The sequence below is a fragment of the Haliotis rubra genome, unplaced genomic scaffold, assembly GCF_003918875.1.
Source record: "Haliotis rubra isolate DU_JTF1 unplaced genomic scaffold, ASM391887v1 Scf51, whole genome shotgun sequence".
Taxonomy (NCBI): domain Eukaryota; kingdom Metazoa; phylum Mollusca; class Gastropoda; order Lepetellida; family Haliotidae; genus Haliotis; species Haliotis rubra.
Genome location: NW_025767202.1, coordinates 1001355 through 1027352, shown reverse-complemented (window position 1 = coordinate 1027352; position 25998 = coordinate 1001355). Strand labels below are relative to the sequence as shown.

The 25998-nt window shown below is 38.8% G+C and overlaps 2 protein-coding genes across 4 annotated transcripts in view; one reads left to right on the top strand and one right to left on the bottom strand.

Annotated features, from left to right (window-relative positions):
* Positions 1 to 7829, top strand: part of LOC124292176 (glycine receptor subunit alpha-4-like) — a 144484-nt gene extending 136655 nt beyond the window's left edge. For all 3 annotated transcript variants that reach the window (XM_046729227.1, XM_046729228.1, XM_046729229.1), the window contains one exon: positions 2624 to 7829. In XM_046729227.1, coding sequence (XP_046585183.1) covers positions 2624 to 2814 — 191 coding nt within the window. In that variant the 3' untranslated portion in view covers positions 2815 to 7829. The remainder of the gene's footprint in view (positions 1 to 2623) is intronic.
* Positions 7830 to 11388: 3559 nt separating this feature from the next.
* The window catches only part of LOC124292185 (tyrosine aminotransferase-like), a 33938-nt gene continuing 19328 nt past the window's right edge, over positions 11389 to 25998 (bottom strand). Inside the window, exons 6-12 of the mRNA XM_046729237.1 lie at positions 25590 to 25781; positions 24486 to 24568; positions 23680 to 23746; positions 21429 to 21557; positions 20704 to 20787; positions 20351 to 20449; positions 11389 to 19360 (exon numbers count right to left, since the gene is read on the bottom strand). Of these exons, the coding sequence (XP_046585193.1) occupies positions 19220 to 19360; positions 20351 to 20449; positions 20704 to 20787; positions 21429 to 21557; positions 23680 to 23746; positions 24486 to 24568; positions 25590 to 25781 (795 nt within the window). The 3' untranslated portion in view covers positions 11389 to 19219. The remainder of the gene's footprint in view (positions 19361 to 20350; positions 20450 to 20703; positions 20788 to 21428; positions 21558 to 23679; positions 23747 to 24485; positions 24569 to 25589; positions 25782 to 25998) is intronic.

Sequence of the window (25998 nt, the reverse complement as noted above, 5' to 3'; positions counted from 1 at the left end):
AGAAGCACCTTTTCCAGATCAGTGCAATTGGTGGTAATTGGTGGAATCTTAACGTCATTGTCACTCTGGCAGATGCACGCGATGGAATGTAGACGGCATTCAGTCCGATGTGTTCCCGTTCTGGAATGAGGTGGTGGTTGTCCTGTTGATGTTTTCTGTTGCTGTAGTTGTAACGTTAAACCTGACTGTAGATGAGCACGTTGTGTGTCGTGTTGGTGCATTGGCCGTAACGGTCGTTGTGTGGCGTTGTTTTGTAGTGGTGTAATTTGGAATGCAGAAATGTGACTTGGTATTGCACTGATCGAGTCCCGTTTAGCTCTCGTGTCTGTAGTGTTCTGGTCCGATCCTTTCATCTTCTGAACGTTTCTGAAAAAAGTTAACCTTAAAAATATAAGCACACAACACCCCACCAAAGCAGATATCATATAAACATATTGATACACATGCAGTTAAACCGATCACTATATAACAAGTACCGAGTGGCTACACGAATGTCTTTTGTCGAAGAGATTAGGAACGGACACAGTAGTCTGAAATGATCGGCCCTAACATTCAGACAGATGATCATGAAAACGAGATTTACTTCACTGACATGCCATATCAGGCTTTAACATTAGTTTGGATTGTATACCTATACAACAGTAGCGGCTTCAGGAGGTATAGAAAACTGACTAACTTTCGTGTTCGAAAATTCGTGCTTACTGCCTCATAGGCTGAATGTCTGTAGTACAATGTAATATTGGAACCTTTATAATGAATGCTTCTATGCTTCTGTAAGGGTCTGATCGATAGACTGTGCCCAGTCACAGTTTCTCCAGATCCTGAAAACTACAACTCGTATGTTTGTTTCAGAGAACTGACCTCACAATGCAGATTCTCTTACCCACATTGTGCCATCACGTACTAATAAACCCTGTTAATACGAACACGCGGCCTTCCGGGGATCAACTACTGGACATTACCTCTCTAATGCAGAAACTTAATAATACGGCACTCGCCTGTGTGGCTCCTGTATGTGCCAGGAGCTGTACTCAAACCTACAATTCTGTTGGTTAGATAGTACAATACCTAATGATTCAAAATGGGGAGTAAACATGTGTTGATGCTATTATTTTCAAGTTAACATTTATATTTGGTCTCGACGGTGTGGTTGGTACTACAACTATTTGAAAACATTCTTTACTCATCAACTTCCCCTGTACCTAAAAGGACATGCGCATGTTTGTAGCAGAAAGCTCTTTTGGAAAATTAATTAAATCCAGGACCTTTAAGTATTTCGTGTTGTCAATACAGTGTTTCATTGTTCGACCTTGACGAAGGTCACGTGGCCACTGCTCTGGGGAAGAACACAGAAAATGTGTGTATCGGGTGTCCTTGTTTCTACAGTTAATGCTATCAGCTGATTGTATAACTGTCCTTTGGCGTTCCTGTCACAATGCTGTCACATTGTATTGCGGTTTCTAAACGAGAACAATGGATTTGCTCTGAACAACTATAGTCACTGAAGATCAAACGGATATTGCTGTTTGTCAATGTGAGAAAGTGATATTATTTTTGCTCGAGGTTTCCGCAACATTAATTACACCACAACATGACGTGCCCCCTCATTTGGCCTGTTACAATTGTTTCCAACGCTTTTGTATCCTACAGTAAAAACATGAAAGCAGCTTCAAATTGCTATATTGAAAGAATTATCAACCTAACAAAGTAACTTCCATTCACGAGTAATTCGATGTGAAGTTTGAGCAGTCGTAAAAAAACTCTATGTTATAACAGAGCATAAAAATCTCTTTCATTACCCGCGTGTGAAATTCTCATTATGTCGGAAAGCGCAATTAATTCTCCAAATCACCATCATCACAATCATCATCATCATCATCATCATCATCATCATCATCATCAATCATCATCATCACCATCATCACATTTTGCATTAAATCGAAAGAGGGTATAAATGACGGTTATAACTGTAAATGACGTTAATAATTGCAAATGATGATTACTTATTTCAATGGCATTTAACAGCTGATATGATGATGAAGAACACTTTTTTAGGCTATGAAATGGTCATTTGCGTGATAACAGTGTTAGGGTCTACACCGTAACGTCGCATCTGTTGCAATAAGTAAGTTGTCTATCCATAAGAAAGTGTTCCTCTTCAAATGATCGTTATACATGCAAATGATGCTATGATCAATGCAAATGACGTTTGTAACAGTAAGCGATGCAGATTAGGCTGTAAATGACATTTTTCAGCTGTAAATAACGTCGACAATATTTACTAAGAACACTGTAAACGGCGGTTTTAATTGAAAATGACGTTTAACATAGAATATGACGTTTAAAATCTAAATGTAGATGTAAATGACGTAATAGACACTAATAACAATGTAAATCGCATTTATAGCACTTTTAACACTGAATGAGGTTTATAACCGCACAACACTGTGAATAAGGTTTATAACACTTATATAACACTGTAAATGGCGTTTATAACTGTTAATGGCGTTTTTATTATAATGACGTTTAACACTGTAAATAACGCTTAATATCTAAATGTAGCTGTAAATGACGTTTATAACGTCGTAGATGACGTCTATAACACTGCATATTCTCTTTCCAGATATCCTTCAGCTCAAACAGGCGGATCGTGTACTTACAAGACAGGTTAAAGCGTCAACGTGCACGAATGGCGGACAAGATCTCGAGAGTAATGTTCCCGATAATGTTTTTAATCTTCAATGTTGTCTACTGGTGTGTATACTGCCTGTGATTCCGATGGCGACGCAGGCGAGTTGTCACGTTGCGACGTAGGGGAGTTGTAACGTAGCGACGTCGACAGACCGTGACCACGGGACTAGACTTCGCCTGTTTCCGTGAACCCGAACCACGCCATGTGATTAGTTTTGAGTTGTACGAGTGGTCTTATATTTCCACGGGTGTTTTCCAGCGTCCCAATCAAACACAAAGTGATACGGGATCAGTTATCTGTGACAGACAAAAACCTGTTGGTACTCCCGTAGCCTTATTTGACAAGTGTCGGAAATCTGTGAGTGTTGGATTTAAACTGAGATTTTACGAAGCAGTATTTTTGCCTCACACGGCGATCAGGAGACAACGGAGTATTCTGTGCTTCCACGATCAAGCCAAAAGTTGCATGGCTAAGGGCTGATAGCAGAGACCCCGGCATAACGCCCCAGTTGACAGTGAACAAGGAATTCGAACCGTGTATATAATACCCGAATCCGTGCAGTGTGGCATGTTCTACTGGGCCCCATGTGAACTGGCTACATGTTGTAGGAGTACACTGTCAACCATTGAAGATGAAGGTGTTAGGAAGGGAAGTTCATGGGGCTTGGTCGGGAAGGTACAAGGAACACAAGATGCTGTCAAGGACACAACCACACCCATCTGTTCCGCTGTGTGTAATGTAGCTCATGGCTGCCATTGCGAGGATGCTTGTGAACAATGTGAACGGTTTTTATAACGTTTGACTGTCGTACTATCATCATAACACTACTGTGTCTTAATGACTGTCTTGATTCGTGGACTCCTTGAGTCCCTGTAAATAGTATGGTGAAGTAGCATGAAGCAAGGGAGACATCGTTGCGCTTTAATGTCGTCACTGAGCGATAATTACTTTATTGTAGTCACTGAGCGATAATTACTTTATTGTAGTCACTGAGCGATAATTACTTACGTTTATTAATTCCCAGACGAGGCGTGCATTGTCTTGCTATATTTAGCGTCATGAGGTTGTATACGTTGTGGTTGTGATGACGCTGGCGTCGTTTACAGAAAGGGATGTCCGTTGTGACGTATTGAGGTCACGTGTTGTTTTACGTCTTCCAGTCTTTGGCTGCCTTTCAATAGCTTCCTTCATTATAAACTCGATTAATCAATTAATCTATTACTTTTACTTGTTTAAGCTGTGGAGAACCATATATATTCCTCACGTGTAGACGGTATTTGAGGTTTTAACAGGTTGTTATCGACAACGCTCAATGACGGATCGTGAGGTCTTAAGGGGAACAAGACACTGACAACTGGCAGCCCTAGCAAGTTTAATTCAAGCCGTTCAGGCTTCACTTGGCTGTCAATTGTATAATATTTGACAATGTTACCCAGAGACAGAGACAATTTCCCAGCTCTGCTTTAAGCACTCATTCACATTCAGACTGAAGATGGGTACCAGGCATTGGAGCAGAGCCCCTCTTTACGTATCAGGACTGTGTGCGTAGCTTCACTGTTAATGCCTAGTTACTGCCTGGTTACAGCCCGATCACTGCTGGGTTACTGCCTGGTTACTAACAGGTTAATTACTTCTTGGTCACACCTAGGTCGGCGACGTCGAGATTTCCTCCAGGTTACTGCGTAGTTGGGGGGAAGACACAGTATGAGCATTGTTTCACCACACCATGCTCACAAAGCCCTGTATAGTATTGTATGTCCTTTCTTGATTTCCCAAAGGTATATGTAGCAGACACAGTCTAAATTATCGGTTTATACGGTACCTGCACAAGTATCGTTTCTCAGTTTTCATACAGCATTGATAACATGCTACCTTCCACGGTCCTGTCAACATCCCCTTTACTGTCGGTAACACGACGCTGAATAGGGCAATTGATGCTTCTGAACTGTAAAGAAGATTGTTTTGAACGCTGATAACAATGACAGACCTAATACCTCTGAGTTCAACCGTTGCAGAAAATGAAACATCAAAGAGGTGAGTGGCTCTAGCAATGGCCCGTGAGATGGAGCGGTACTCCATCGGTGTTAGGTTGTCTGCTAGACGCCCGGAGTCTGCAGTTACAGACGTTTTATGAGACTTCAGAGATGTCCAGCGATGGCGATGTGGCCAGTGGAGCCAGTACACCGCGTATTGTGATAACCTCTGTTGCCTGACAGTGCTTGTTTGGTTGGAGTGTAACGCCAAACACATCTCACCGACACCGGCCTGTCAATACACGAGTCTGGGTGAGACAATCCAGTGATCGATGTGGGAACCACCCCATCTCCAGGGGCTACGATGGCATGCACTCTACCACGCCGCTACCTACCCGGAATCCACTTGGTGTATATGGGAGACATGTGAAGGTTGACTGTTTGCATCATCATACAAGAACAAGTATAAGAATACACGGGAGATGAAAGTCTCTGGAAGATGATGGCAGGAGGTGATAAACATGCATACGAAGACTCACTGAACACTTCTGTGAGAACGGGGAGGTTCGCCATCGCATCCTACTTACGTAGGTCGATGCGCACGTTGTTAATCACTGGATTGTCTGGTCCAGGCTCGATTACAGACTCCGTCGTATTGCGCGAAGTTTGCCGTTCACGGTTGATAAGATAACTTAACGTTCCCGTGTAGTAGAGCGAGTATGTTACAGGTATATTTCCCTCGTGAAGCCCGCGCGGGTCTTGATAATTATATACACATTCCATGTTCCTGACGAAACTTCTTTGTAACTTCTCAACAACGATGTCCAGTCATGATTGTTGTTTCTGATGGATGTTTTCTGAAGTATGAAATGCGTTGTTATCTTGTGATTTTAATATTGTATATATTTCAAAGTGCCTACGTACAGATTCTATAAATGTGATTTTAACTGAATATTGTATATCTATGTGTAAAGTTTGTGTGAAAATGCTTCTATGCATTTTGATTTTTACTGCCGAAAAGTTGAACAACAACATAGATATGCTTCACCGTTGCTGTGTACTTTGCAGTCGTTTAAGGCGCCCTAATAGAAAGTCACGAATAGTGGCTTCCCTTTGCTTTGACAGGATCAGCTGATAATGTGTTTGTAGCCCAGCGTCACCGCGATTATCATGTTAGGTCTGTTAGCCAGAAATCATTATCGTGGTTTTTAGCAAACATCAATTTCCCTTTAACACTACCCTGTCACTGTGTGATATTGAACAAAGTGCTCTCACACACGGTGTACTCTACCATGACATTGCTGAAGCTTTGCTGAAGTATTGTGACACTTACACATGGTGTATTCCGCTGTGACATTGCTGAAGTGTGACACTCACACACGGTGTTCTCCACTGTGACATTGCTGAAACATTGCTGAAGTGATGTGACACTCACTCACACAAGGTGTACCCGGCCATGACATTGCTGAAGTGTGACACTCACTCACACAAGGTCATGGTGTTCTCTCCGTGACATTGCTGAAGTATGCATAATTAAGTGTTGTGACACTCACAAATTCCCACACCTTACCCCAAACCTCGACCAGTGCGTTTTGTTACCCGTTAAACATAGCACAGCAAAGAGGCCTCACATGTCTATAAGTCAATTATATGTCTGTTTCGGGATCATTATAGGGTTCATTCTAGTCTAAATTTCAAGTTGAACATAAAATATTGTCTGTTATTTGAATTTCTGTAATTTTATGGTAATGTTATCTTTGACTTTTCTTGTTCCGGTGTTTTACGATTTGAAGAATGTCCACACCTTGTCGTTGTACATTTATACTTGTAATACGTTTAAAGTTCATAGTTCATTAATGTACCTCGGGTTGATGATTTTAACACAAATTTGTTAACATTTTAAAAGATATTTATTAAGACATATTTCATCAATTTATAAACTCTTTTGTAATGAAATTTTTATCATAATTGGTCTTAACATAGTATTATATTTTCTGTGGCCTTTGTGAAATTCCAAACACAGGCAGGCTGCTTTTTAGTCTTTCGACATCATATTTGCGTTGCCCAGGGTAACAGATGGCCAACTTGTCCATGACGGTGACGTGACAACTCTTTGTATAGATTACAACCCTCTATCTGACCCAACAAGACACACAGAACATGAGCCAAGAGTTCGGTGTTAAACAAACGCCTATGTGTGAACGTTCTTTCTCCCCTGACCAACCTGTTAAGTGGTGGGTAAGATTGTACTCTCGTCATCCGACCGGTCATCAAATCAAATATCGACTAGAACGCATCCCCTCAAGCTCCCGTCTACAATCATAAGAGGTGTTTACATTGTTGCTTTCTATTATCTGTAATTAATTGATAATAAAGCATAATTGGCAATGACACGAAAGACACTCTGGTACCAACACCTAATTGGTTAATAATGCAATATTGTCATGTCAGCAAGAAATCTATCATATAGTTTATTATTCCCGAGTCACTTGTAAAATGGCCGGCCTTTGGAGTAAGAAACGGAAAAACGTCATAACACTTAACCAAAATTAATAAAATCTGTTTTTGATAATTTGTTTCTGAATATGTCTCTGGTTAATGAATGCATTGTCTTCCGCGCCTATATAGAATGCTTCAATATCAATGACCGGACATACGAGATGGAATTTTTTCACCACGAAGGGAAAATAATGTAACTTATAATGTAAATCTACGAACACCCGTTTTTTTTCAGATTACAAAGTTCATCTGTCATATTATAACAAAATTAATATAACCATATGAAAAACATCACGTTTTCTTTAACTTGCTTTGCGTGACATCGCCGCACGAATATGAATATACTCAAAAACGTCCTGTCAAAATCTTGACCAAATTGTTTGTCGCTAAATGGAACTTGACAATTTCTCTGCATGGTTTAATTTTCAATTTATGCTAAATAAAAACCAGTTTAGCTGAAGTCGTGTGTCCAACCATCACCACTACGCCGCTTTTTCCGTGTACTGCAATCAGCACGTGTCACTTAATCCTGCTGTACAGTAAACTCACCATTCCAGTCCGGACTGGAGCCGAAGTCTCCTGTCTGAGTGAAAATATGTTTTATTTTTGTATGTTTTGCAAGTGAATTGTGCTTTTAACTGATTAAAAAAACCTGCATCCTTAAAGCCTCGCTGTTATTATTTGGCTAGGCCGTCACATTGGATACCCGTGAAGATCCGGGTTAGAACTGATCTTCAGGAACCTATGCTTGTCTCCCCCTGTGAAGATCCGGGTTAGAATTGGTCTTCAGGAACCCACGCTTGTCTCCCCCTGTGAAGATCCGGGTTAGAACTGATCTTCAGGAACCTACGCTTGTCTCCCCCTGTGAAGATCCGGGTTAGAACTGGTCTTCAGGAACCCACGCTTGCCGTAAGAGTCGACTAAAGGGATCGGGTGGTCAGGCTCGCTGACTTGATTGATGTATGTCATCGTATCCCAAACGCGTAGATCGATGCTCATGATGTCCATCACTGGATTGTCTGGTCCAGACTCGAGTATTTTCAGACCGCCGTCAAATAGCTGGAATATTGCTGAGTTCGGCGTTAAACAACAAACAAAGGTTACATTGGAACCATCAGGTGATAAGTGGGAGTAATAAGCAAAACACAACAACAGCTTTGTTGTTAATAGGAGTGAGTGAGTTTAGTTTTACGCCGCACTCGGCAATATTCCAGCTATACATATCGGCGGTCTGTAAATACATGTAATCGAGTCTGGATCAGACAATCCAATGATCAACAGCATGAGCATCGACATACGCAATTGGGAACCGAAGACATGTGTCAACTTAGTCAGTGTGACGGACCACCCGATCCCGTTAGTTGCCCCTTGCGACAAGCATGGGTTAATGAAGATCGATTCTAACCCGGATCTTCAGGGGTCTGTTAATAAGGAATAATGCAGCTATACGACGGAGGCCTGGAAATAAATGAATCTGGACAAGACAACCAGGTGAATTATATTATCATCAATAACCCATGCATCCCGGGTTAAACGACACCAATCAACCAAGTCTCCCAACATTGTGACCTGACCATGTTAATCGCCAACCATCGCGAGTCTGCTCCTCTTGAAACAAGCAGTCTTTAGCAATATTCCAGCAATATCACAGCGGGGGACACAAGAAATAGGCTTCACACATTGTACCCATGTGGGGAATTGAACCCTGGTCTTCAGCAAGACGAGCGAAAACTTTAACCACATGAATTAATGTAGATGTACGTCACCTGGATGTTCCAAATGGACATCTTGTTTCTGGAGGTGATGGCAGCACGATCCTGTGATCAGATGAACTGTCAGAATCAGAGGTTGTTATTTAATTTTAATTTTAATTTTTTAATTTTTTTTTATTCATTCAAAATCAGTAGATACAAATATCCAAAGTACATGATGCAACAGCACTTGTACACAATAAAACAGAAATTCATATGGGTTGGCGTAACACATATTGGAATCTTCATTAAGCGGGAATGTGTGCAGTAGAGATGACCATTTTCTGTCAAATTGTAATATGTTTTGATTCTTACTGGCAATAAACTTTTCTGTCTTGAAAATATCACTCAATATTTTTACGCTCGCAGTCTTTGGTGCATTGAAAGACACACATTTCTCAGGAACAGCTGTTGGATGGTCTGCAGCCTCTGATGGTCTGTGGTCTGATCATGACACTACCCCCTCCAAAACGATCATGTTCAAGGACACAGTTTGGCGCAAGTCTTTCTCCTTTACGTGGATAAATCTGTTGACGTCCATCTGCAAAGGAGAATTTAAACCTGGATTCATCTGAAAAAATGACATCTGGCCATGTCCTGTTGCCAAGATTGGCCCCATTTGCTGCCCATCGCTGTCTGGCAAGTCTGTGGCGATGCAATAAGGTTGGACCACGGTACGGGTGACGACACCGGATGTTGAAGGCAGCACGGCGTCCTTGCACCTTTTGGGCGCTGAAATGACGTTGACTTGCCCCAATTGTCCTCCTTGCCTAATCATCAGCTGTTTTGAACCGATTTCGCAAGTGTGAAACTCGGATATTGCGGTTTTGTCGAGCTGTTATCACAGGTGGTGCACCAGGTCGCGGATGATCAGCAACACTTCCGGTAGCCCGAAAACGTTGTCTGAGTCGACTTACAGTGGATGGATGCACATTAAAGTGCCTGGCAATCATCACATCTGAAACACCTTGGCTGACCATACCGATAACCTGATTCCTTTCGTCTTGTGTCAAGTGTGGCATTTTCTCAAAGTGATTGAGTTCCACAATTCCTTGTGCTTTTACAGGGCCTGGGTGCAGGTAATGCATGTGCACAACGTGTTTAATGAATGTGGTTGTGTTTACGAGAAATATCAAAGGTTCAGTTTTAAGTATCAAAGTTCATGTGAGGGGAATGCTCCGGGACTCGAACTCGAAATGGGCCAGAATAAAACCCTTTATCCCTACAGCCACTGTATCGCAGGAAAATATCTTCAATAGAACTTTTGTAAGTTTCAGGACAACAAATACCAATTGCGTTTTTAATGGCTTACAGTATATATTGTTTAATTTGTCAATGAATTCCTTTGGAGGATTTGGGAGTGAAGTGAATATATGCACCAATGATGAAAGCGCGCTAAAGTTTTAATAACAGATATTTCCCCTATTAATGTCAACTTCTTTTCCTCCAATTCCCCAGAGTTCTATTAATAATTTCTAGTCTTTTTCTTGTATTAATTACCCAAAGGTTATTTAAATTAGGATTAAGCCTTATTCCTAGAATATCAAAATCCCCATTATGCCAATCAAGCTTAAGATCCTCGCATAAAATCATGCTATTACCTGCCATTGAACCTATCCACACTGCTTTAGTTTTATGTATATTTATTCTCAAACCAGACATTTTGTAGAACGATTGAGAGTGTCAATTGCTGCCCTTAAACTTTCTTCATGCCCATCAAGAAATAATTCAGTATCATCTGCATACTGTCCAATTTTATGTTCAGTGTTATTCAATGTAATTCCTTTTATTGCAGTGTTGTTACGGATCATTATTCCTAAAATTTCAGCCACTAAGAGGAATATATAGGGAGAGACTGGGTCCCCTTGTCTACAGCCCCTTTCATTGTCAAACATGATGTAGCATTATTGATTAATATTTTGATCCATTTTTCCATATTGGGTCCAAAGCCAAACTTTCCAATTGTTAAAATTATAAATTCTTTAGCCACAGTGTCAAAAGCTTTTTTCAAAGTCAATAAGTAACAAGAGCCCTTTCTTACCTTGTAATTTAGCTTCAAACATAATGTCGTATAATAATCTAATGTTCTCACTGATACACCTTCCAGGTATAAAACCTGTCTGAGTTTCATGAATAAGAGTATTCAATGTTGTTTTAATTCTATTGGCTATACATGTGCTGGGTATTTTATACATGTGCTGAGTATTTTATACATGCGCTGAGTATTTTATACATAGAATTCAGTAGGGAAACTGGGCGCCAGTTTTTTAACAACTGTCTATTTTTCTTAGCTTTTGGAATACATGTGATGACGCCTCTGTTCATTGTTGGACTTAACATATTTTGCCTGAATGTTTCTGATATATATCTACAAACCCAAATATGAAGATTTTTCTGTTATTTAATTGCCTGAGTTGTCACGATTGAGTGTTTTCATTTCATGGTTGATTTACACATAACATAAAACAGGGCATGTTGTTAAAATAAGTTTATTAAAAATAAATCACACAACAACAAAAGGTTGTCTACACAAACACAGATTGACAGTCATTATGAATGTATATATTTGTGCTATCGTCACTGATTTAAAGCAAACAAAATGAAGTTTGTCAAAATAATATTGAACAATACTGAAATGAGCACTTCTGTGGAATAGCTGCCATATGGTCCTTGTGGGTCCCTGCTTGACATCCCTGACATAGAGGACTCTGGGTAGAGTGAGTGAGTGAGTGAGTTCTACACCTAACAGTATTTCAGTTATATCAGGTGAGTGAGAAAGTTTATAAGACGGCAAAGAGACCTGTGCTGTATGAGTCCAAAGAATAACACAAGACACGCGAGCTGGCTTGTTACCGCCATTGGATGACAACCCCTTCCCTTGTTTATCCTCATCATATTGTTTCATGCGCTCTCTGTCTGTTGTTTAACGCCCCAATACTCCAGCTGTATGGCTGCAGTCTGTAAATAACAAACTAACATCCCTGTTTTGAATTCTGTAAATTACCATTATTTTTTCTCTTAAACGACTGATTCATGAACAGAAAGTAAGCACTCATAGATTCCATGGTAGAGACATCGTCACAATGCACATGTAAGTATTACGAGGTCTTAAGCATCAACCGCACAGCAATCATATCTTATTTTGACAAACTTCACATTTACATAAAATATATATATGTATATCTGTATAAAACATAGGTCAAAACAGTCCATCCCAATGTTAACACGCTGATCTACACTACATAACTAGATATGTAACCAACAACACAAGAGCTTCCCAGAACCTCAATACATAAAACAGTTTCAAATGTCAAGTATTTTCACCCAGCACAACATACATATATATAGGTTAGATTGGACACGCACACACAAAAACATATCTTCATAGAATAACCAATGCTATTTAAACAGCAAAAATAAATGTACATGGGAGATTTCTTGGATATATCATACGTTTGCAGTTTGGTTAGCATCATCACATTTGCAAATTAATACTATTGTCAGTAAAAGCAGTTTTCTTGAATACAGTATATGCTTCCAAAGCCATTTTGATTAATACCAAGGTAACCAACACTCAGGAACTATGGTGGAATGATTAAGGCACATTTTAAGGCCAAATATTCATTTGAACGCATCGCTGTTCAATTGGCCACGGACTATACTTTAATATAGATGTATCTCTACAGGAACAAGCATCACCAAGATGCTGAGCACCACAATGGTCATAATAAGCCATGGTTTCTATCAACAGATAGTTAAAACTTAAAATTAAAAAATTAAAAAGGAAAACAGTTTTATCACCTTTCTAATATATACCATCCAACGTTTAATACCTGTTCCCCATATTTTCAGGATTCACCAGACTATTCACTGACAATGTGTACATGTAAATAGAATGAAACAGCAAGCAAAAGTTGAGTAGCGATGTATACAAGCCTGTGTTTGTAATTTATCAGTTGTAAGGCACAAAGGTTTTAACATTACAGCATCCTTAACAAATATAGTGTAACATGCAATATTTGAAATCTATAAGATACCACAGATCTATAAAAAATACTTTACCAGTGTTTAATATCACTGTTTGTCCTTCAATAATAAAAGTGTGTTTATCATTGATATTTCTCAATATATTTTAGAAGCAAAAGTCAGGATATACAGAGAAAACAATGTGACAATGTTTCACCAGTATTCATTGGACGATCTATTTACATAGTTGTTACAATCTGGGATATCACAATATATCTGCACACTCACATCAGCTGCCTTGCTTGATAAGAACGACCTTAAGACACTTGTGTTGAGAGATACATATATACACACACATACCCTTATACTTTACAACTGTATGAGCGAAAAGATGACTCTTACTGACATTCAAAAGGATAAAAATACCCACATCTGTCTGGTATTGTTATGAGAGATTGCTATCAACCATTATCATTACAATAATACGTTTTCCTATTTTCATCCTGTAATACAAAGTCATGTTTTTAGAAAGTAAGACATGTTTTCAGAGATTGTCTTCAACCATGACATTACAATGATATGTTTTTCTCTTTCTAATAGAACACCAAGTCATGTTGTCAGAGACTGTCATGAGCCTTTACCATTTAAATATCTAAATGATATTCTATATCAATTTCTTTCAACTTGCAAGACCAAGTCATGTTGTCAGAGATTGTCATGAGCCTTTACCATTTAAATATCTAAATGATATTCTATATCAATTTCTTTCAATTTCTTTCAACTTGCAAGACCAAGTCATGTTGTCACATATTGTCATGAGCCTTTACCATTTAAATATCTAAATGATATTCTATATCAATTTCTTTCAACTTGCAAGACCAAGTCATGTTGTCAGAGATTGTCATGAGCCTTTACCATTTAAATATCTAAATGATATTCTATATCAATTTCTTTCAACTTGCAAGACCAAGTCATGTTTCAGAGATTGTCTTTCCTTACCATCACATTGTATGTCAATACAACAGGCAGATCATACATAACACTTCACGCACCGGGACCAGTTGATTCATTGCACAACAATACGACTTGGTCAACACACGCTATTTACTACTGATAGTAAAACACTTACTACTGATAAATAACAAGTTGAAATGGTAAAACGTGTCAACAGATATATATATATATATGTCATGTCACCGGTATGTGCGCAGTAACCATCTATCTACACGTTGAGACTCATCGTAAATATATAAACATGCATAAAAGCTGGGGGTTTTTTTTGCGAAAAAAACAAATCTAAATCTTGATTGTCTTATTGCAAGTCAAAAAAAATATTTTGCTTTCATGGCCTTCCACATTCTAAAAGACTTATTTACATTTTGTATCACAATTTTACTGTACAAAGTTCGACTGTTTTTCTACTTCTACGTGCCCATCAATGAGTTCAGCATATGTTCATATTTACATTAACTGTATTCTTCTGGTTTTATTATTTTTTTCTGCATGACATATTTTATTCATGGACTTTTGAAAAGGAAAGGATTCAACAACAATACCGGTATACAATGTTACCCTGCATAAGCAGCATGTAAACCAACTGAGCTCACCTCCACCATAATAAAGTGACATTACCACTATCACACTGATAATAATGTGGATTATAATGTACATAGGTATAATGTGCTAAATCCATACCCTAAACCACAACATAATTACCTCGGTTTATGGATCACTGATTTATGTTCTCAACACCCTGGGGAGTATACATCCTGACACCTTATGTACAGATCGCACTGTACAGACTTGATGCAGATACTAGCACTAGCATGATGCTAGGATTCAAACCCATTATCATCAGCAGATCCTGACACTGTAAAGGGGGACAATACGTGGCATGTTAGACAATTAGGCCACCTGTGCCTCCGATCAAAACAAAACCTAACAATGGTCAGCTCTACACAGTATCTACACAAACAGAACACAATCACATCATAATTGTACAAGAAAATTAATCTGATCATTGATAAGAGTTAAATTGGATTGTCACTTTGGTTAAAATATAAACATTCATTTGTTATCACGTTCTTAGGCCATTTATTCAAAATCACATCGTCAGCTTTAGAACTAAAAAATAAAATATTTAATTGCAATGCCTCCAGATTCTATCACAATATCATTGCAGCATCATGTTTAACAAAATAGACTGGAACGGTCTAAATAGTTCTGATATGTTGACTTGGAATGCATCTCTATCTATATAACAACATCATCATCATCATCATCATCATCATCATCATCATCATATAGAGTTTACAGTTACATACCAAGCTGGTCAAACAATGTCATATAATATCTACAAATAACATGCTTCGAAGGGTTGTCGCAAGAATCTTTGAAATGGATGTACAATATTACAAGATAATTAACAATTATTCAAATATTTTGTTTGGTATTTTACATAAACGTATCAAAAATAGTTCAGTAAATGCAGAAATATGTTACTGGTACATAAACCATTTTACAAAAGGATTCATCAAGGTCTGTCTAGTTTAACTGAGGTGTATTGGTACTAACATGACAACAATCTCTTGGGTTATTCAATATCAATAGAATGAGGCCATATTCTTGCCAGCTGAACAGAGAACAGAAAATATACTAAATTCATATAAAGTTTAGACATTACGCATTATCATAAAGTTCAGATATTATGTAAAATCTCATAAAGCTCACACATTACTTATGATACTTCAAATTTCAGATTTTACAAAGTCCAGACATTACATACTATCTTCAAAGGTCTAGACATTGGGAAATATCTTACACAGTTCAGAGGTTACATGGAATCTTACCAAGTTAAGATATCACGTAAAACATGCTGCTGCTGATTGTAACCCTGTATTTTCATACACTGTCTGAGAAGATACACATATCACAATCGTTTACAACTAATGACTGAATCAATGTCTAACATTGCATCAACATTATTTCCGCCATATAGCGATGGGAACAAGATTTTATATGTACAAGCACAGCACAATTACAAAGTTATATTTCAAAGATCCAAATTTTAATCTCTAAGAGCAAAACCATCATATGCAGTAAAACAAACTCCAAAACATTGTTTCGGACTACCCAGTTAATCCCAGCAGAATATACCAACACCTGATCTAATACTGATACACTCTATAGTCAATTGGAACTCATAATAAGATCATTGTTATCATGGATCTGAATCCCAAGGATTCATTGTAATATTATCTTGAATCACTAATTACTATCAATGAGATAACATACAAGACGTCAACAACAATACTAGTGTTGATTTTTCCTAAACCTGATAATAATATACTAAAATCTTTAAGTGAAGTCAGCAAAACGGATAAGTATTAATTTGAATTGAATGTTACATAAATGTTGAATATAGACTGTGGATTTGTGATCCAAAAAATAACAAGTTAATTCCATCACAATGTGAACTGTTTTTTTCTAAGAAGCATTACTCCTTCAGAGCAAAATGTACATATCAGGCAGTCATGTGAAATATCAGGCAGTCATGTGAAACATCACACCACATGGTTGACTTGCAGCTGTAACACAGTTTGTCTTAACAACTAATTGCGTGACAAAAATACTGATTGTTTGACAAAACTGCTGATCGTCTGAAAACAATTGTTTGACATGTCTTGCCTCCTGCAGACATTGTCACAGTCTCTGATGAACGATCATAAAAGGTTCAAATAATACTCCATTTTATGTTAAAACAATACATTTTAAAACAACAAAATTTTTGTGCAAGAATTCTGAAACAGGCAAACTTAACGCTTCAATAAAATATCATTAGGCCAGACCAATATTATTTCTTGTTTTATGGATCCGCCGGTCGTATTTGTTCAAGAATAAGAAAACATATATAAATATATTTCCCCCACTCGAAAAATAAAATCCTAATGTTAAGGTTTTCGGGGGAGCGATACTTCGCCAACGCAAGGCAGTTTGTTGGAAACTAAAACACCGGTATCTGTTCTCAGAGACTTTAAACTGAATAATTTAACAATATTTGTGTTAGAAATCAGTACTTCAAGCACCTCAGCGAGTGTGAAGTTGAAAAACGATGCCTTTGAAAAACTCATGTGGGTTTTTTGCTTTGACTGGTGATTTTATTTTTTTCCCTCCTGCCTTTAGGTTTTCTGAGGACAAAAATCTGTAAAACGAAAAATAAAATTGGGCTGGCCCTATTAACAAAAACAACAACTCAAATGTACAGGTCTAAAACCATGACATTTTGAAAATAATCATATTGGTGTCACACTGAGAATTCAACCTCACTTTGTGCCAGGCAAGAAAATGCAATTTCTTGTGCGCATAAATCTGCATAATTCGCCCATCTATTTCACACTATAGATACAAAACAATACGGATCAACAAAAACTTAAATATCACTTAAAATATATCAGCAAACTCATCATAATACTACAGGGATTACCTCAGTTTGTTTATTGCTGAATAAAGCAACATTCCAGCTAACTTTCAGCGCTGGAAATAATCTAATCTGGACCAGACAATCCAGTGATTTCATCTAAGGACTAGGGATATGATGACATGCGTCAGCCATGTTGATGAGTAAATTCGGAAAGAAAAAAGTACATGTTTTGTTTTATATTTCTCATATATTTATACATCGACCACAGCTGCATCGTCCACAGCTGCATTCTTAGGATGGCTGCATCATCATTAAGGCTCCTGTATTATCAGTTAAGATCACACAATAGTAGATACTTATATATATCAAAATATCAAAGGCACTTGAATATAGGCAAAGTAAACAAACAGGAATATAAAAAATATATATCATGCACAAAATAATTTTGATATCAGTAATGTATATATGTTTTCCAGATTTGCTGTAGTCAAAACTCCTGAAATGGTGATACTTTTATAAATTCCAGTAAGGATTATAAAAAATATAAGACCACATCTGAACCAGTCTGTTGACGTACATGTCCACAGTGATAATTCAAATAATCTACAGCCAAAAAAACTTCTGTGAGAAAATGACTGTTTGGAAATGTTCCATTTTCTAAAAAATATGCATCTATTTGTTTCTAAAGTAAGTTAAGAGAAATCATGATTATGACATATACATTTTGTTTACAAATAAGTGCATTTCAGGGTTTTTAATTGGTCTCATGTTTTTGCAAAATACAGAATGTTTTCCAAGACATACTGAAGAATGTTAACATAAATTGTATTGATTAATAAGAAAGTCCAATGAAAGGATTGTCGTCAGCAAAAACTCTGATCAACTGTGCAGTCCCAAGACACAGAGATTCCACTCATAAATGTCCTGTATTAATTTATCTACAACCTTGTCTACAAGCATCCCCACTACTTTCTATTGGCTGAACTGTATCTGGTTTGGTCAAGAGTCAAATGTTGCTTCATCAATGCTCAAACATGGCCTGTTCCATGAACAAACAGTTCAGTCTGTGCACATACATTTCTTAACTTATGCACCAACACAGCCAAACCCATACTCAACTGCTGTATATTCTATAATCAAACACAGCTTAACGTATGATCAAACACAGCTTAGTGTATGATCCAAAACAGCCTAATGTATGATCAAACACAGCTTAATGTATGATCAAACACAGCTTAATGTATGATCAAACAGCTTAGTGTATGATCCAACACAGCTTAGTGTATGATCCAACACAGCTTAGTGTATGATCCAACACAGCTTAATGTATGATCCAACACAGCTTAGTGTATGATCCAACACAGCTTAGTGTATGATCAAACACAGCTTAGTGTATGATCCAACACAGCTTAGTGTATGATCCAACACAGCTTAGTGTATGATCAAACACCTTAATGTATGATCAAACAGCTTAGTGTATGATCCAACACAGCTTAGTGTATGATCCAACACAGCTTAGTGTATGATCCAACACAGCTTAGTGTATGATCAAAAAGCTTAGTGTATGATCCAACACAAACACAGCTAAATCTATCATCAAGCTCTGCTGGATTCATGCTTAATTCTTGAATACAGGGATGAGCATGTTTATGAGTGAAAAAAGAGGAAAATGAGCCGGGGAGCCTTTCCTTTCGGATTTAGACGATTCACAAGAATGACCCCAGCGCTATCAAATTCGTGCAATTCTGCGGAAAATTCTCACCCCTGTAAATAATGCTTCAACAGTGGTTGATCATTCTCTAATATGTTTGATCATGCCTTAAACAATCCTGATCCATGCTTGAACATTGTTGATCTTTGTTTGAACAGTGCTGATCTATACTTGAACACTGCTGATCTATGCTTGAAAGGCACATGATCAATGCTGGTGGCCGTTGACGCCGTTGGCAACAGCGGTGTAGTGGTTGTTGCAGAACTCTTGGATCCGGTCACAAGCCTCGGTCACCTTCTCGGTTGGCACGGTCAACACAATGCGGAAGAAGTTTGCGTACTGGAAACACTGTAAGGAGAAAGGATACAAAGCTTCATGCTTCCACTATCAACCTAACAGCCATTTAAGTCAACATACTATATTCAGGTCTACATTCTACGTTGTATTGCACTGAAGAACAAGGGGTTTTGACTTATAGTCTGTTTGGCTCAAAAGCGGACCGATGAATTGCAATCTAACTCGAAAACTAATAAACAGAAAATACTCAATGGAACGCTGATCATAATCAAAACATCATACCAACTCTGTGAGGTTTTTGCAGAATTTTTGTCCTAAAATTAAAAAAGTTGTTTAACAATCTATCATTAAAATATTGACACAGTTCACTATTTGTTACGAGGGGGGAGTGCAGAGAAAGGGGCAGCCAGGTGTTCGAGAACGGATCGAGACGGCACAGCACATGTTAATGAATAAATAACTTTGTCTGTGAACGTGCTTCTCGAACACCTGGCTGTCCCTTTCTCTGCACTCCTCCCTCGTAACAAACAGTGAACTGTGTCAATATTTTAATGATAGATTGTTAAACAACTTTTTAATTTTTAGGACAAAAATTCTGCAAAAACCTCACAGAGTTGGTATGATGTTTTGATTATCATCAGCGTTTTATTGAGTATGTTATGTTTATTAGTTTTCGAGTTAGATTGCAATTCATCGGTCCGCTTTTGAGCCAAACGGAGTGTACACCTTAACATTATTAGTTTTCATCATAATCCCTTCCTCCTCAACATGGGGTGAAGGGGTAGCCTAGTGGTTTAAATGTCCGCTCATCATGCCAAACACCTTGGTTCGACCGCCATGATATTGCTGGAATATTGCTTAAAGCAGCGTAAAACCATACTCATTTACTCACTCACTCCACATCAATACACTTTTGTCAAGGATATCAAAACTATTTTTAGGCATCATTTCAGAGGGAGTGAATCACATCTTTGCCATCAAATCAAATATTTCTTAAATGGATTAATACAAAGACAATAATTTCCTTTGTACGTCACTTACAGTAGAAGGCAAACAGAACACACTCTGCTCCGTCACCAGACTCTGTGTAAAGTCAATATCTGTCTTGAACTCGGGGAACAAGTCCTTGTCGTACCCGACCTGTAATGGAGGCAGAAAATCATTGTCATGCGCTCCACATCAACCAACTGCCAAGGTAAACCAATACCGACGTCATGCAGTAATTCCGTGAAAAAACTGAGGGTTCTATTTAAACAAACAGCTGACATTTTTAGCTATTGACTTTAAAGTTAAGGTAATATCTATGGTAATATTTACAAGGATGTATTTGTACTGTATCACCATCTGAATGTCATCAAGGCAGGACTGTCTGCAGTGAGTGGTTAATACATTACCATCATATACATTGCACCCTGCGGCATGACTGGAACCAGTCCGGGGACGGCAGACAGACGCTCATAGAACAGCTCTGCGTTCCTCTGTACAGACATAGAATGAGTGAGTGAGTGAGCATGCCTGTGTGTGTGTCTGCCTGTGTGTGTGTCTGCCTGTGTGCATTCATGCCTGCGCACGCACACATGCATGAGTAAGCATGCATGTGTGGGTGGGTGACTGAGTGTGTGTGTGTGTGTGTGTGTGTGTGTGTGTGTGTGTGTGTGTGTGTGTGTGTGTGCCTGTGTGTGTGCCTGTGTGCGTGAGTAAGCATGCATGTGTGGGTGAATGAGTGTGTGTGTGTGTGATCTGCAGCACCACAGACAACTGGGCTCTCCTTCATCTTACACTCTCAGGACAGGTATCATATACTAAAGGTATTCTTCTCTTGAATGCCCAAAGATGGCAACATTTCAGGGTAAAATCAGGATTCCAATATTGCTATGCTTTATTGAATAAGGACCAACATCATATCATCAATTGTATAAATACAGTTTGTATAAGTAGTCATACTCAAGACAACTCACTATGAGGGAGCTATTACTTTCCTCTCCTCATGACAAACCTATATTTGATGGTAATATATAAATGTGTGAATGAAAAGATTTCTGTAAAACACTAAAGAATTGTGGCAGAAAATAGGTTTAATCTTTAACAATCTTTCTTTCTGCAACTACTGTAATCTTACCTTAATGTAGTTGAGGGTTTCCAGATAAAATGAAGCAGGTGTCTTTTCCAGTATGTCTGGGACAGCTGCCTGGATGAGAGAGTTTGGTCCAAGGATCCTTTGGGACAGGCGGACCAACCCAGACCTCACCTACCACAAACAACAACATCAGCATCAACGCAGACATCACCTACCACAAGAAACAATATATGCATCAACAGAGACCTCACCTACCACAAGAAACAACACCGGCTCAACAGAGACCTCACCTACCACAAACAACACCAGCATCAACACAAACCTCTCCTACCACAAGGAACAACACCAGCGTCAACCCAGACCTCACCTACCACAAGAAACACCACCAGCATCAACCCAGACCTCACCAACCACAAGGAATCCCTAACAAAATCACGACTAAATGTGGCAAAACTGTGTCAACAAGGTAGCTAACGTCATTGAACAAGGTTACTGGTCTCGGAATGGCTTACAACAGGCAACTGTGGCACCACTTGTCATCCCTTTAAGTCGTGACTATGACATTACGACAGACGAGGAACCGACAGGTCTCCCGGAATAGATTTTGATGACATGACTGGCTGTTCCGTTTCTGCGGTTTCACCCCGCAGCGACAGATAACAACTTTTGCGTTTTCAATCATGATAGTTTCTTAAACAACTTATTTGGTGGAGTCCGGAAAATTTTCAAATATAAGAAAGCTGTTGGGTATTAGTAAATGATAAACCTGTGTACTATTTATATTTATGTGGCAATTTTGTACAATGATAAAATTTGCAATTCATCTGTGGGTTACACATGGGTTACAACAAGGGAGTATTAATTGCTGCAACTCTAATTGCATGTGAAAACTTATGGGCCGACACTGTTTCGAGAATACAAACAGAACTTCATTGTTGCATAAGACATACACATAAGCATTTGCTGTGTGCTAAAACTGTATGTACCTATTTACCTAAGTACATTTTCAGATTTTTCTAGCAGTGGCAAAGTAGGGTTGTTTAGTTTACATATTCAAATAAATCAAATGTCACTTTTTAATATCATACCTAATAGACGTCATATTTTTACATGACATGATTAAATATCGAGATAAAATAAAAACACAGAAATTGGATCAATTTGGATCAGTCATTATACCATCCAGGCATTAGAAAACCTGAAAAAGCCCACACTGCTTTGATACTTTATTACAATCAGACAAGAACTACTTTTCAAATAACTGCATCTGATGGGCATCCACCCTTCTTAATGTCGCACTGTTTAGGTTCAAGAAATTAACCGTAACCGTGATGAGCGAGGCTGATCATCGTTTTCACTATCACTAGCGTCTGGCTCGAACAAATAAGGCCAAGCGACACCAAGCGTTTTTGACAGAATCGTCTATGAAAATAAGTTGTAACTCGGAAACTAGGCAAAGCAGGAGACAAAATTAAATGACAGTAGATTGTGAGAACATATAGCTTTCATTTTTCACAACAGTTGTCACGATTTCAGGTTTATACAAACCTGTAAACAAGATAATTTACCCCCTGAAATGTACATGAATTCTGCATCGGCCCTCATATCTATTCCTCATATGACATCACAGAGACACGCCGCTCTGATTGGTTGAAATTTCATTCGTGGGTGAGAATTGTGCACTGTTGTCAAAAGGGTCGATTTAAGTTAATTTAAGATCAAAATGAGTAGTTTTAATGACGGGGTTTCATTTATAACGATGCCAATTAGTGATTTATGTATTTGTACCCCCCTAGAGTATATGTGATCTTTAACTAGCAAACTACCATCAGAAGCAGTGGAAGGGAGATAACTCTGTACTGACACACCCTATCGACAAACATCCCATTACAAGTAGCAATAGTAGGGAAATAACTGTTTCAATTTTTGTTTGTTTGTTGTTTAATGCCGCACTCAGCAATATTCCAGCTATATGGCAACGAGTCTGAACCCTGATAATGTTAGCTGCCTCTTGTGACCAATATGGGTTGTTGAAGACCAATTCTAATCTGGATCTTCTGTTATAGAATGACTGACTGAGTTTGGTTTTACGCCTCTTTTAGCAATATTCCAGCAACATCACGGCGGGGGACACCAGAAATTGGCTTCACACATTGTACCCATGTGGGGATTCGAACCCGGGTCTTCGGCGTTACGAGCCAACGCTTTAACCATTAGGCTACCCCAGTGCCCCTGTTATAGAATGAAATAAAACATTCTAAAAACCTCAGTCAGGAGATTGGTACCAACTTACTTGAGTGAGTGCATCGTGTCTGTCGTTGATGACAATCCATCCCAGTCTCCAGCCTGGCACCAGATACCTGTAAGTATACACAGTCATGTAACACTGCTGTCAACTGGTCCCAAACCCTCAGGCACAGGCCCCTTGCCTTAGGTCAACATCCTCCCTGTACCCTGAATGAAGAGACAGAGCTCCATGGGGGATGGAAGCTTCAGTGGTTTGAGTCCCAAGTGACTCATATACAAAAATGTTAACAGATGTTACGTATTACCTAACTGATGTCATAGTTTGTCATACAGACCCTGAAGCAAATATATCCATGAAAGCCCATGCAAGTCTAGCATAGACCCTGAACAAATATATCCATGAAAGCCTATGCAAGTCTAGCATAGACCCTGAAGCAAATATATCAATGAAAGCCTATGCAAGTCTAGCATAGACCCTGAAGCAAATATATCCATGAAAGCCTATGCAAGTCTATAAAATGGTAAGAGTTCCGCCCGTAACCCCCGCTTGAAATGTATTCTATTCCTTAGGATTATTTCAAGGGTTTAGGGTTAGGGTTAGGGTTTAGGGTTAGGTATAGGCTGTTTATAAAAAAAACATAAGCGAATATATTCTTAGTCATATAATGATTTAAAAAAACACGGGGTTACGGGCGGATATCTTTCCTAGAAAATGTGGCAAGTCTAGATTTCTACAGTTCACGTTATCCAACTGGGGCAAGGGGGACAACTCTGAACACATCTGACTAAGCCCATGAATAGGGAGCCTTATGTTTCCCATAAGGGAAGCAGCAGTACACTGATAATCCTCACCTCTTAGTCAATCCTCCACAGGAGAGGACAGGGACGTCCTTTGTGAGGGAGGCAATAGGGTGATACTTCAGGCCCGGGAACACCTGTGAACACAGGAAATATTTGAACACAGCCTAGTGTAATTCTTAGTTTCATGTTTGCATGAAAAATTCCTGGTCCATAGGAAACAGAAAATAGTGCAGATAACTGAATTTTCGGACATTTCAAATGAGTATTTTGTTGTTGTTTAAGTGTTATCAGACTGACTGACTGACTGAGTTTGGTTTTACGCCGCTTTTAGCAATATTCCAGCAACATCACGGCGGGGGACACCAGAAATGGGCTTCACACATTGTACCCATGTGGGGAATCGAACCCGGGTCTTCGGCGTGACGAGCCAACGCTTTAACCATTAGGCTACCCCACCGCCCCAAGTGTTATCAGAACATGTAGTTGTGGGAACAGTGTCACCTTTGTAGCTGAGCCTGACTTGGTGTGTAACCTTATCTTATCAATCCTATTGACTGTGGTTTGGTGCTGAACCAGTTTACAGAGACTAAGATTGTTTTTTTATAATATCCATAATTTAATATCTGTATGAAGTTTACAGCTCTGAAATGAGGGAAAAATCATTTCAGAATTATTATTTATCCCACAGGTAATTTTTCACCAAATGCTTTTTCTGCACTAATCTTTCTCCTTCAGCCTGATAACAGTGATGTTGAATAAGAGTTAAAAAATGATTTTCGGGGATGTCAATTTCACAAAATTTCTGTGTGTTCTCTGATAATATTGGGTTCCATTATTATGTGTGTAATTTTGTACACTTGAACAGGAGGTCAAAGTGAGCTTGTACCAGTCATCTATCTTCTACTTGTGTGTTGCAATATTTTATATATCCAGTGGCTCTGGAAGTCAAGTCATTTAAGAGTGCAGCACATATCTGTGCAGAGCTGTAGGTCTTTGGTTTGACGGGAATCTATTTGAGCATCTGTCCTAAACAATGCCTGTCAGTGAATGAGATTGTGTGTATTTAGCATCTAAGAACACATGCTTTATAATTATCCTTAAACATACAGCACCAACAAAGAAATTTGATCTTGAACCTTTCAGACCTTTACTCACAAAATGCTCATATATTTCATCTGCGATGATTGGCAGCTTGTACTTGTCAGCCAGAGCTAGGATGTCCTCCAGGTGGCACTGACTGTACACAGAGCCGCAGGGGTTGGAGGGGTTGGTGACGATGATGGCGGCGGTGTTGACGTCAATCAGCTGCTCCAAGTGGTCCAAGTCAGCCTCCCAGGACTTCTCTGGCTGTGAAGAGACAGATACCTCACAGATAATTATCATGTAATGTCCATGCTTAGACCCAGTCAATATTGGAAAGAAATGTCCCAGGTTAAGAAGATCATATCTTCCTACATAACCTCTGTTCTAATAGAACACCCTTGGTGTCAGAGCGTTCAAGGCCATCCCGTGGATTGGAGACAAGCATCGATTTAGTTGTGCAATCCAGCCCAGGTATTTCAAA